We start from the raw sequence: 12719 nt of genomic DNA, 5'->3' as shown, positions 1-12719 counted from the left end.
ACCCTTGGCTGAGTTTTTCCCTTTGCTGTGTCTTCAGAGTCAGAAACTGGTCTCAGAACCAAAGACTACCCCTTATCTCCTCCAGCTGTGAATGAGAAGTTGCTTGCTAAGTCTGGGGAGTCCAAACTGGCCAGGTCTGCTCTGGCTGTCCTGTTAGCTACAGACCAAGCAGCCCAGTGGGTCACCCAGGCTCAGGAGGATCCTTAACCTCTGCCCTTTGTCATCTGCAGCCCTCTGGTTAGTGAGCTGCTGCCTCTTTGTTCTCAGCTTTTCTCCTTTATACACCCCCAACCCTCTCTGGGAAAAATCAACATTTGCCTTTCAGAGCCTGGCAAACAGAAGAGGTCTGTATTACATCCTGATGGCAGCCCCAGGCTTGCCGAGCTCCAATGATAAATCCAGTGATGTTTGTTGCAGGGGGACTCCCTGAAATACAAGATTGGGAGTTCTGTGTGTCTGAAACAAGAGCAGGGAAGCAGGAGCAGTCATGGAGCAAATGCTGTGGCTGCAAGATAGAATGTGGATTGCATTGCGGTTACAAGAAGGTGGCAAGAAATCGATTTAAAAATCTCAGGAAGGGTGATTTAAGTTTTTTACAGATTGCTGGTTAGTGTGCTAAAGCTGTGCACTGTGTCAGGGTGAAGCAGAGAGCCAGATGCTGGGCTGGGAAGTTTGCACCAGGAATTCTCCTGTGTGGTCAGAGCCAGAGCATTACTGGCCCACGCAGAGTGGGGAGGAGAGCCGTGGGGTGGTTTGGGAGTATTTGATCCATATGGAAATAGCACATTGCTGTTCTAAAATTCATTTCCCCTCCATCAAATCTGACAGAGGTTTTCTCCAACTAATCCACAGTCATTGCCTAAGGAAGTTAGGCGAACTCCTAAGTCTGGATGCTGGAAATGTTTGGGGCTTTTTGGAAGGCAAAGGATGAGCAGCACTGATTTGTTTTGTTCTTTGTTTCCATGGTACTCTGCATGCTAAGCCTTATCCCTTGTCCATTCAGGCTCCTGGGGACTCTTGTGCTATTAATGTTAATCAGTAACCAACACATTGTTAGCTTGCTGAAACTCTTGTGGCAGCTGGTTAATGTAAGAGTTTGATTGTTTCCTTCTTTGAGCAAGGCTGCAGCTTGGTTGAGTTCAGGCACCTTCCCCCCTTCCCATCTCTAGTGGGGAGCTACAGGTTCTGCAGATCCAAGCTGCTCTCGCAATTGCTTTGAGAGCTCTGTGCCATATTCCTGCAAAACCCACCTCATTTGGGGAAAATACCATGAGGACACTGTTAGTTGTGGTTCTTTGTATTCTTACTTCTCTCCTGGATTTCAAAAGCTAAGGAGTGTCAGCAGTGAGGAGTGTGGTAAAGACAGAGTAAGTTTAGAGGGACAAGATCTGTTTGGAAATACAGTTGGCTTCAACAGTGAACTGGAAGTGATTTTAGATGTGCCAGTCGTTACCCAGTCCATTCCTAATCAGTATAGCTTCACTAGAACAGCTTTCTGTTCCTTTATAAACCCTTTTCCCTCCTCTCCTGCTGTAAAAGAATCACATAAACCAGCAAAACCAACAATACAGACAAAAGACCCATTTTTCCAGTCCTTTCCAGTTTGTGTGGATGCTTGCATTAGAAATACACGGTTAAACAAGTCATTGATGTGTCAGCGTGGTGATGTGGCATTCCTTGTGCTGCCCAGCCACATTACTGAAATGCTCTCACCAGAAAGCTCCCAGCTGATGACTAACATGCTTTTTCCTATGAAAAACTGCTTGTGCTAATTTATTTTGTTGTGCTTTCATGGTTGTCCAGCGTATCTCTGGATGACTATCAGCTGCAAGGGATTTGTGGGTAGTAAAGACCAGATGATCACAAAGAGCAGTGAAATGATCTTGTTATTTCTATCAAGCATCTGAGGACTGAGTTTGCTCACCTCAGAACAAATGCACAAGGAAGAGGCTGGGTCTCTGTGCTGTTTGAAGGCCATTTTAACTATTGAGCAACTTGCCAAAGCACTTGGGGTCACTCCAGCATTTTAATCTTGACATTGAGATTGAATGTTTCCGAAAAGCCAAGACTTTGTTCAAGCACGAGCTTGAACTCATGGTGACTGGATAAAAACGTGTGGTGTGGATTTTGCAGGTCAGTCGAAGCAATTTTCTGGCCTTGAGCTCTAGGGATGAAATAACTGATTTCCTGAGGATTACTGCAGTTTAATTTGGGTTAAAATCTTGAAGGAAAGCCTGAACTTGAGCCAAGGTTAAGGTGCTGGGTCCCCTGTCATCTTCTACAGCCATGTGTAAGACTGGTCCTTCTACCTAACTCACCCCTTTGCTGTGGCCAGGAGCTCTGGGAAGGCCTCTGCTGGGCTTGGAGAAGCCTTTCTAACACTGGAAAAATTGAGGCTTAATTCTGCCTCTTATCATTAGCACAAGCTTTTGGAGCATTTTTTTAGTGTTTAGCACCTGAAAGAAGTATAGCATTGTGGTAGGAATACATTCATCTTGCTAATGTCAATTTTTCTGTGGTTTCCCTGAGGGTTATCTGTAATCCATGCTTGGGCTGGGTTCTCTCTATGTGTGAACTCATGGCTCCACTTGTGTCAATAGTGCTGTGCTGATTAGCAGTGTTGTCTGGCCTCAGCCTGATGATATCCAGCTCCCATGTGAGGGAAATGGTTGCTGGTGGTTTAGGTTGTATGGTCTATGCCTATAGACCTTACACCTACACACATGCAGCTTGTTGGTGCACCCGTGCGGTGGCAGCTGTGTTGGAGGAGGTAATGGTCTGCTCCTGAGTCTGAGTCTGTAATCAGTGCCCCTTGGGAACTGCATCCCTCTATTCCATCAGCATCCTCCCCCCCAGGAGGAGATGCTTTGTAAAGAATTCTATTACATAGAATCTGGAAAAATGTTTTTTATTCTTCAGTGCATGTTTCTCATTAGTGCTGGAAATGAACATGAATATTTTCCCCATATTCCTTTTGAGGTTAATGTTGCAAGTGGATTTCAAGTTAATGGAAGTGAAATATTAATTGTGTGGTTCGCTGGACTTGGGCTTGAAGTGATAGAGATTCTCCTTCCTTTGCTACTCTGCAAACAGATGTCTCTCCCTTGTAGAACTCAGCTCTACCAGACCCCCTCCATCCTCACAGTGACACCCACAGCTCCCTGTGCAGGGCTCTGCCTCTGAAGGTGATGTCCTATGCAAGCATTAAAGCTTTACAGCTCTGTCTCCAGCAGCTGGGTTGTGCAGTGTGGATCAAACCATGTCTGGGTTATCCTCCTTCTGTTAATAGCTCCAGGCTTCGGTACTGATGAGGTCTTCTCCAGCTTTTTATCTAAGGAGCTTTCAGACCTTGTCTATGTGAAGCAGGATGAAATACAGGGGCTGGTGAAGGCGATTGTTTGTCCACTGACTGGATAGTACCTGTAAAGTAGATAAAATGAGATTTCACACGCTCTATGTTCCTGAGAGTGTTGCAGTGAATATGTACATCCTAAAAGGGAGTGTGAAACTGTCCCAGCAGTCTGCCCTCGTCCCTGTGCCAGGTCTGCATCCACTGCAGGGCAAATGAAGTGATAACCTTGCTGCCATCTTCTGTCCTCCCTACCTGTGACAGCAGGATGGCCTGAGGGGATGGCAAAGGGCAGGCTGGATTAGAGGAGGCAGGGCTGTGCCCCTGCACAGTGCACAGGCTGGTGCAGATCCTGCCCTGGCGGGAATCAACTCTAAATATCAGCCTTTGTTTTAAAAACTGCTGGTGCTGTGTAAGTGCTGTAGACATCTCCAAAGTGTTGTTCTGCTGAGGGGTCTCCCACCACCCCAGTGCCAGGAGGTTGCTCTGGGAAACTGGGAGTGCAGAAATGTCCATAGGAGGAGACTGGCCTTGAGTGGAGACGTTCCCAATGCTGTCTGGATACTCTGCCACGTTTGTGCTGGGTGAAGAAGAAAGCTGCTTTATCTGACCTCAGACCCACTAGTAAATACACGTAACAGAAGCAAGGGCCATGCTGGCTGCTCAGCTGAGCTGGTGCCGCTTTGCTGATTCCAGCACAGTGAGGGATGTCTCCTGCTAGTTTGGCTCGTCCCTTTCCAACAAGGCCTTGGTTTGATTTGGGTTCTTTTGTTTGTTTGCGTTTTGTTTTTACTGGAATGTGTAGAGAGAGCAAGTTCTTGGGTTACATCCTCCATCGTTTGTCTTCACCCTGTGGTTTCTATTGATAATGGAGATTGCTCATTTGTTCTTTTGATATTTACATCATGTGAGTGTAGCTGCCTGGCTCACTTACTGTGAGAAGGGAATAAATCTCAAGTGGCCTGCCTCATTGTTGTTACATGCATCCATACAAAGTTTGGGATGTATCATGTGAAAACGGATGTGTTTTGGAGAATGTACATGCTGATTGTGTTGGACGTGAACATCTCTGGCAGTTCCCTTGGTACCTCTAGGTTCAGATTCAACAACATCAGCTGGAAAAGTCACTCTGTAGCAACGCCAGTTTCTCCAGACAGGCTGGATTCAGTCTCCCTGCTGCCCTGCACCGTGTCTTCACCCTCTGCATCACAGCAAGTACCTACAAGATACTTCTGTTTCAATACTGGGATGCTTTACATCCATGGGATGATTTAGCAGCAGATGCAAGAAGCATGAAATAGAATGTTTGCCCCAGTATTTTCTGGAAGGAGTGGTTTAAACATGAGCCTGGCAGGAATCTCGCTTACACTGACACAACCCACTTGGAGCAATTCTTGGCTTCTTGCATGGGAGACCCCAGTGAAGCCCAGTGTCCTTTGCCGCTGCTGCCTTTCCGCTGTGCCATCTGGTCCCAGCCTATGGGTCTGGAGGGAATTAGTTGTTGATTATAAAATGTGAAAAAATATTGCTCAGCCAGCGAGCCAAGGTGAGGCTGAGCTCTGCGAATGTTCTAACTTCGTCCTGCTGCAGCACATCCGCTGAGATGAATGAACTGTTCTTGGACTGACCGATTTTAACTGTTCGACTCTTCCATTTTAGAGGCATTCTGCCGGGGATATGGGGAAGCATTCCTCATTTCAGCTAAATAAAGCATATTTCATTATGTTTCTTAGTCCTGTGCGCTACAATAAATTTATAGCATGGCTTGAGGGCATTTGAACTGCGTTAAGAGGGAAGACTCATAGACACTGTGTCTGGGGTGGAAGCCTTTGATTTTCCTTTCACAGCTCAAAGCCGGGGCTCAGCCTGCTGCTTCCAGGCTATAAATAGAGGTAACCCCAGAACACGCTCAGCACGCTGATGCTCTCCATCCTGCCCGCAGTGCTGCCTCCCTGGCAGGGTGTCCAGAGCAACATATTTTTAGCAGTTGCTTTCTTCTCTTTTCTTCTTCTTCTCCCTTTTCTTCTTCTTCTCCCTTTTCTTCTTCTTCTCCCTTTTCTTCTTCTTCTCCCTTTTCTTCTTCTTCTCCCTTTCTCTTCTTCTCCTTTTCCTCTTCTTCTCCCTTTTCCTCTTCTTCTCCCTTTCCTCTTCTTCCCTTTCCTCTTCTTCTCCCTTTTCCTCTTCTTCTCCCTTTTCCTCTTCTTCTCCCTTTTCCTCTTCTTCTCCCTTTTCCTCTTCTTCTCCCTTTTCCTCTTCTTCTCCCTTTTCCTCTTCTTCTCCCTTTTCCTCTTCTTCTCCCTTTTCCTCTTCTTCTCCCTTTTCCTCTTCTTCTCCCTTTTCCTCTTCTTCTCCCTTTTCCTCTTCTTCTCCCTTTTCCTCTTCTTCTCCCTTTTCCTCTTCTTCTCCCTTTTCCTCTTCTTCTCCCTTTTCCTCTTCTTCTCCCTTTTCCTCTTCTTCCCCTTTTCCTTCTTCTCCCTTTTCCTCTTCTTCTCCCTTTCCTCTTCTTCTCCCTTTTCCTTCTTCTTCTCCCTTTTCCTCTTCTTCTCCCTTTCTTTTTTTACAGATCTTCTCCTCTTGTCTTGCTAGGCTGCCAGCTTTCTCTGCTGTATATCTGCTTTCCAGGATTGTGTATGGCTCCTTCCTTGGTGGAGGGGCAGTGGGACACCATGGATAGCAAGTTCGGCTTGGACTCCGTAGCACTCTCTCCTCTTCCCAGATTGAAGCAGTGCTACTTAAAACTCTGTTGAGCAGAGGAAATACCCCTTTTCATTCTTGCTGGTTTAATCCCTTTGCTTATTGTCCAACAGATCTGATTAGATGGTGAGAAGATAATTTGAATAATATAATTGAACAACAACATCTCCCCAAAAATCCATCTGCAGGGTAAAAATCCTGACTATGGACCAGCAAGAAATAGCAGACAGAGGGGAGAAAATAACTGAGAAAGAATGTCAGGGACTGGGTTTAATAGAAAAAATAATATGTTTAAAATTTATAATGCTGGTTATAGTGCACAAGCCCCAAGAAACTTCAGCCCTTCTCTCACTGCCAGTATTGGAAACTGCATACTGAGTGATGTGTGTAGCAGCACTCTGCCCTGTTGCAATGCAGATAAAGCTCTGGAGAAGACAGGCTGGGTGCTCACGCCTGTGTGTGGACAGTCCTGGCTCTATTTCTGACCTTTTGGCTGTGGGACTCTTGGAGAGGCAGAGCTGAGCTGGATGATGGCTCTGGGTGGTGCTGGCCCGGGGTTCTCCCTGTGCTGCCACAGTTAGGCAGCACTGCTGCTTTCCTGGGCCAGCCCTGTGGTTCAGCCACAAGACGTGGTAGGCACAGAGGCTTTTTATGTTAGAAGAGGAAAGGGAGAGAGAGAATGACCACACATATGAATATATATAAGCAAAAGGTTCCGAGCATGAGATGCTTTTTCCATGTTGAGTTGCCAGGCAGCTCTTTTTCCTTCCCTTCCTCCAGCCCAGGGCTCATTAGTATGAAAGTTTTCCTGCCTTTATGTACTTTCTTGGTTTTTTTCTTGTATGATGCACTCTTACAGCTGACAGGGTTTGTGAGGCTGTGGCTATGTTACAAATCACAGTTTAGAGGTGTTCTGCAACTTAAATTGGTGCTGCTTTAATCCCTTTGCTAATTGTCCAACAGATCTGATAGACGGTGAGAAGATAGTTTGAATGATATAACTGAACAACAACATCTCCCCAAAAATCCATCTGCAGGGTAAAAATCCTGACTATAATTTTTGGTGTGTTGAGGTGGGGTTTATATTGAGCTAAGGAGCCCCTATGGCTCCATTCTGGAGCTTGACAGCTCCAGCATTTGGCCAGACATGATGGACACCATCCTGGAGCTGTTGTTCCTCCAGCAAGACCCACAGAGACTGAGGAGGTGCCAGACCTTCTGGGAATCCCCATATCAAGACATCCTAGCTTTTGGGGTAGTTTCAGAGTATAGCATCCCACAGCAGGTGCTTCACTGCGTTCATTGTGTCACCTTTTATTGTGCTAAGAAAAGAGAAACTGAGGCAGTAATCAACATCTGGTTTCTGTGCATGGCTAGGGTTTAACCAAAGGCTTGCTAAGGTGAAGTCTGGTTCTTGCCGAGTTTTTCAGCATCCCTGGGAAAGGAATGTTGTGGCAGTCACCACGTTACAAATAGGCAGCTGGAATGGCAGAGAAATTAAATGAGTTGCTGATGGATTAGAATGCTGCTGTAGCCAGGAGGTCCCACTGCTTGCCTGGAGTCTGGGAGGCAGGCAGGGGAGTCACTGATTACTTTCTGACCTGAGTATGGGAATGGAGGAGACAGGTGTGTCTGGGGTTTATCTTTCAATGTAAAGTATGATGTAGGGTAGCTTAAGATGTCCACATATCTTCCTTCAGCACGGTGCTTATGCATTAACCATGTGCTAACCCAATGAGTATGATGAATACTTTTCTTTGTTTAAAAAAGATGGAGCAGAATTAGCTCAGCATCTGGATCACTGTGCTCTGGTTTAGCATCTGCCTGGAACATGCAATGCATCCCGTGTTCCAGTTGATCTAACCTCACGACAGGGTACTTGTACATGATGTGTTTCCATGATGCTGGGTGCAGCCCAGCCAAAAATGAGTTGTCCCCCACTTTGCTTTCCTGTAGTGCTGAATGCAGGAGCTGCTGCTGTCCTTGCAGCTGAGCTGGCTGGTGAGGCCAAGCACATCTGGGATGTGGTCTCTGTGCAGGAGCCTCTTTGCTGAGCTCTCTGCCAGGGCAGGGCATGTTCTGGTCCTTCCATGCCTGTGCTTTCCTCTCTCAGCAAGGAAACCTGTCTTTGGAAGCGCTGCACTTGTCTCCAGGATAAAACATCCTGGAGTGAGAGATGAATGTGCATGTCCCACTCAATGATTTCAAAAGTTATCTCTGGTGTTTCTGGAGAGCGTAAATATGTTTGTGGGTTTGCTGTGTTTGAATAATAATGGTTGATGTCTTCAGGGAAAGGTGGAGGTCTCTCTTCAGGTGTTTTTCTGTTTAAAATAACATATAACATCCATTCAATTGCAGAGATCATTATGCAGAGCAGATTCCCAACAGAAAATGTGCCTTGCCAGATATAGAATCAGAGTGGGGGGATTGCTCCATATCTACCTTCACATGAACTCCCTTAGCCCATTCAAATCTTCTTCTTGCTTTAGGAATCAGCCGGACTTCCAGCGGGAGACTTCGGAGACTCAGTGACCAGACGAGTCCAAGTAAGCTCCAGGAATTTCTCTCTCTGAAACTTCCTCATCCAATAAAAAAGTATAAATTAAAAATTGAGAGAATGCAAGAGGTAACTGTCAGAAATGACTTTTCCTGCCTCCTGTCCACTGGCTGTGGTTTGAAAGCCAAAGCCAGCTGCTGATAAATGCAGAGCTCTGCTGTTGAGAGCAGTATGTATAAGAGTGCGTATATATTAACACACACACCAAAAAAATCCCAACCCTGAACTATGAACGTGAGAAATATAAAATAAAAGGGTAATTAATTACTGAAAAATGGATCCAGAGAGAATAATTAGAAATCCCCATCTCAATTCAAGGGGTCTAACATGGGGCACCAGACACCAGGAATGGCCTGAGGTTGAAATACAGCTTTAGTAATTAGCAGCTCTTTCATACTCTCCTTAGCTATTATTTTTTATTGGATGTGGAGATTTATGGATTATATGTGCTTGTGACTAAATTTACACTCCTAATTGCAGCTTAATGTTTCTGAAGCTGTTTCTGATTCAGAAGGGAACAGGTGGGAGGGATTTTGTCTCGGAAAAGGTGTTTTCCTGCCTCGGGAAAGCAATAGCAGAAGTCTTGGTGCTTCTGAGTATCTGAGCCCATCTGCTCTGTTTGCATGTGCATGAACATAGGTTGGGACTACCCAGGGACAGAGACGCATCCCTGGTGCTTACCTGCATTGTTCTGACCCAAATTATCCACTTTGAGTAGAAAATTTCACTGTTCTTGTCTGAAATACTCAAAAGGAAGCTGAGACAGCCCATTTCTGGGCTTTTCCATTTGCTGGCTGTGCTGGCCCCTCCGATGAACCTGTGCTGCTCCACGGGGAAGTGTCTGTCTCTGGAATCAGGGTCCCTTGTACATCAGAGACATTCATCTTTCTCAGCAGGTACTTTGCTGCAATTGAAATCTTCCTTCACATTTCCTTCACTGAGATGTATGACCTCCCCTTGGCATTGCCTCCTCTGGGATTTTCTCTGGGATGCTGACGCTGGTCTCTACTGCTTGCTGCAAGTCTGTCCCCCAAGAACCCCACTCACCTCCTCCTCACCTCACTCCGGCCATGCTCGGTTCAGGGATTTCATCCTCTTGGATGCTGTCACTCACAGTTGCTCCCTGGGGGCTTGATTTGCTATTTCAATTCATCTTCTCAGCCCTCATATCCTGTCTCAGCTCCCAGATGTACTTATCAAAACAGTTGTTTCCAGTTTTTCCCTCTGTGTGGGTGGGAGGAGAAAGCCACCCTCAGGATGCTGTCCTGGAGCGGTGACTTCAGCGCTTTGCTGTATCGAGGCATCAGCACATGTGGAATGGGGATTAGTCACAAACATCTGGTTAAGCATGAGCTTAAATGCCCTGGGAGCTGTGGCACTGTCTGCCTGGCCCTCGTCAAACACCCGTGGGAAGCATAGGGACAGGTATTCACGTTCTGGCACACACAAGGGTGATGGAGACATGGCATGCTGTGCCGCTCTCCTGCTGCTGGGACACTTGCTGCTTTGCATCTGGAGCTTCTCAGCTGAGCACTGTCACCATTTCCAACCCTGATGCTGGGGTGTATCAGTGGGAGGATGTAAATATGGTCAGAGCAGGCCACTGCTCCCCAAACTAATGCCAAATGCCAGGAAAAATGCATTGAGCAATAATTTAGTGTGGAATCGTGGTATTGGTCTGGCAGCTAAAGCTTCATGGCAGTGATTGTTCAGTGCAGAGGAAAGCTGCATTTTCAAGCTGATGCTTCAAAACTCAGCCACCAGTGCAGAAACTGGTAGTTTTGAAGTGAACTGCAGGTTTACTTTCTGCATGTGCAAAACCAAAGTTGCAGTCTCAGCCCTGGCACCGCGTGTTTTCATATATATATGTCTGAGGACAGAAGGGAGAGTTGGTACAGCTCCAAAGGTAACTGGAGTGTAGAGAATCTGAACTGAAAGACACAGCACGTTTGTTCAAGCTTGTTTTCTTTAGTCTCTAATTATAAACTTTTCCACTTTCCTGGTGAGAGACCTTCTAAATGTTAATTTTTTTTTTCCCCCCAAGTTAAAATCAAATGAGCAGGTCAGTGCTCCAGTTGACATTGCAGTAAATATTTAGGACTCCATGTAACTGCGGCTCAATTTCCCCTTGTTTCGGGTCCAAATGTTCCCCTCTGCACATCTGGCCTTGCATCCAGAAGCTTTTATTCCTGTAGAAGATAAATTGGGGTTGGGATGACTGAGCAGGCATTGCAGAAGGGGTTGCTTTGGGCTCTTTGCCACCCTAAATATTGCCACCTTTGCTCTTGGGATCTAGATACTACGTAGTCATCCGCACACCACATACTGCTTTCAGACAGGCAGTGATAGCAGGAACTTGGAGATCTGATATTGACCTATTTTGGAAACCTTATTCTGTGACTCCTCAATTTTAATCATCCCTATGAAAGTGGTTGTATGGCATTGGCATCCAGCGTTGTTCAGTTAGCAGTGATTCCAGGGCTTTGGAGCTGAGGTTTTTGGTTTGTATGGGCCTGCTGCATAGTGCCAGGTAAGCTAATGAGATGGACTCATCTGGGCTAGTCAATGGAGAGAGCTGGGGGCTTTTAGGGCTCTCAGACACTTCCTTTCTTTAGAATGGGAAGAATAAGCTTCTTGGAGGAATGCATAACCCTATAGGATTATAGAGGACCATAATTTATTTAGGTATCTACATTTAAAGTTATATGAATCCTATGCTTTGGCTTAGTTTTTCTTTGGCTGCAAAAGTGGAGTTCATACCACCTGTACCTGAAGAATGTCCTGGGAAGGGGGAGATGCCATGCTAAAACAGCATTCAAGTGTCTCACAGTTGCAACGGGGCTCTGGGTATAGGAGATGCCACAAAACTGTTGGTACAGAAGCAGCTTGTAATGTCCAGAATCCTGGAGGTGCTGAGCTAAACCTAAGCAGGGCCCATTCAATGGAAGGCATGTGGAGCTGGGCTCACTGCTAGCTCCCTTTCCACAGGATTGCGAGGTGAATCGGTCCTTGTTCCCTGCAGCTTAGTGATGGGCCAGCTCGATGCTGCGGCTCGCCATGAACTGTATGACCATCCTGATAGTTGGAGCTGGGAGGACATCAGATTGAGGACTGGAAGGACAAGGAAGATGCCTAGGGCTCTGCACTGTCTCCCTTCAATTAGGACATGGGACCATGGCCATAAGGCCAAGTTTTGTGAGTGGTTTGGAGTCTTTGTTCAACATGGAATTAGACACAGGCAGAGAAAGAACAGAGGAGTGGGAAGAACCCTTTTATAAAAAGCTCCATTACAGCTCAGAATTGTGGCCCCTAAAATGCCACTGTCACCTCACAAGTAGCTTAGGGCAATATTTTTGCAGAGTTCATAGAATCACAGAGTGGTTTGGGTTGGAAGGGACTTTAAAGCTCATCTAGTCCCAACGCCCTGCCACAGGCAGGGACACCTTCCCTCTTGTCCAAAGCCCCTCTCCAGGTTTCCTGGAGCCCCTTTAGGCACTGGAGCTGCTCTAAGGTCTCCCCTTCAGGAGCCTTCTCTTCTCCAGGCTGCCCCAGCCCAGCTCTCTCAGCCTGGCTCCAGAGCAGAGCTGCTCCAGCCCTCGCAGCAGCTCCGGGGCCTCCTCTGGCCTCGCTCCAGCAGCTCCACGTCCCTCTTGTGCTGTTGCCCCAGAGCTGGATCAGGACTGCAGGGGGGGTCTCCCCAGAGCCCAGCAGAGGGGCAGGATCCCCTCCATGACCTGCTGCTCACGCTCTGGGGGTGCAGCCCAAAACACGGGGGGGTTCTGGGCTCAGGCGCGCACTGAAGCCGGGTCATGGGGAGCTTCTTGCCACCCAACACCCTCAAGTCCTTCTCCTCAGGGCTGCTCTCAGCCTAGTCTCTGCCCAGCCTGTGTTTGTGCTTAGAATTGCTCTGACCCAAGTGCAGGACCTTGGACTTTGCTTTGTTGAACTTCATGAGGATCTCACAGGGCCGCCTCTCAAGCCTGTCCAGGTCCCCCTGGATGGCATCCCTTCCCTCCAGCATGTCAACCGCACTAGTGAAGAATAGTATGTCCGGGAAGTTACTCCCACTTCATTTTTCTACAACTGTACCAGATGAATTTGAAAGTGAGAAGTATTTGC

General features: G+C 46.9%; 1 protein-coding gene across 1 annotated transcript in view; it reads left to right on the top strand.

Annotated features, from left to right (window-relative positions):
- The window catches only part of SEPTIN9 (septin 9), a 138293-nt gene that overhangs the window by 17441 nt on the left and 108133 nt on the right, over nt 1–12719 (top strand). The window contains exon 2 of the mRNA XM_030506184.1: nt 8533–8589. Coding sequence (XP_030362044.1) covers nt 8533–8589 — 57 coding nt within the window. The remainder of the gene's footprint in view (nt 1–8532; nt 8590–12719) is intronic.

This window comes from Strigops habroptila, chromosome 14 (assembly GCF_004027225.2).
Source record: "Strigops habroptila isolate Jane chromosome 14, bStrHab1.2.pri, whole genome shotgun sequence".
Taxonomy (NCBI): domain Eukaryota; kingdom Metazoa; phylum Chordata; class Aves; order Psittaciformes; family Psittacidae; genus Strigops; species Strigops habroptila.
The sequence above is the reverse complement of the archived record's forward strand: the minus strand, read 5'-3'. Positions and strand labels throughout refer to the sequence as shown.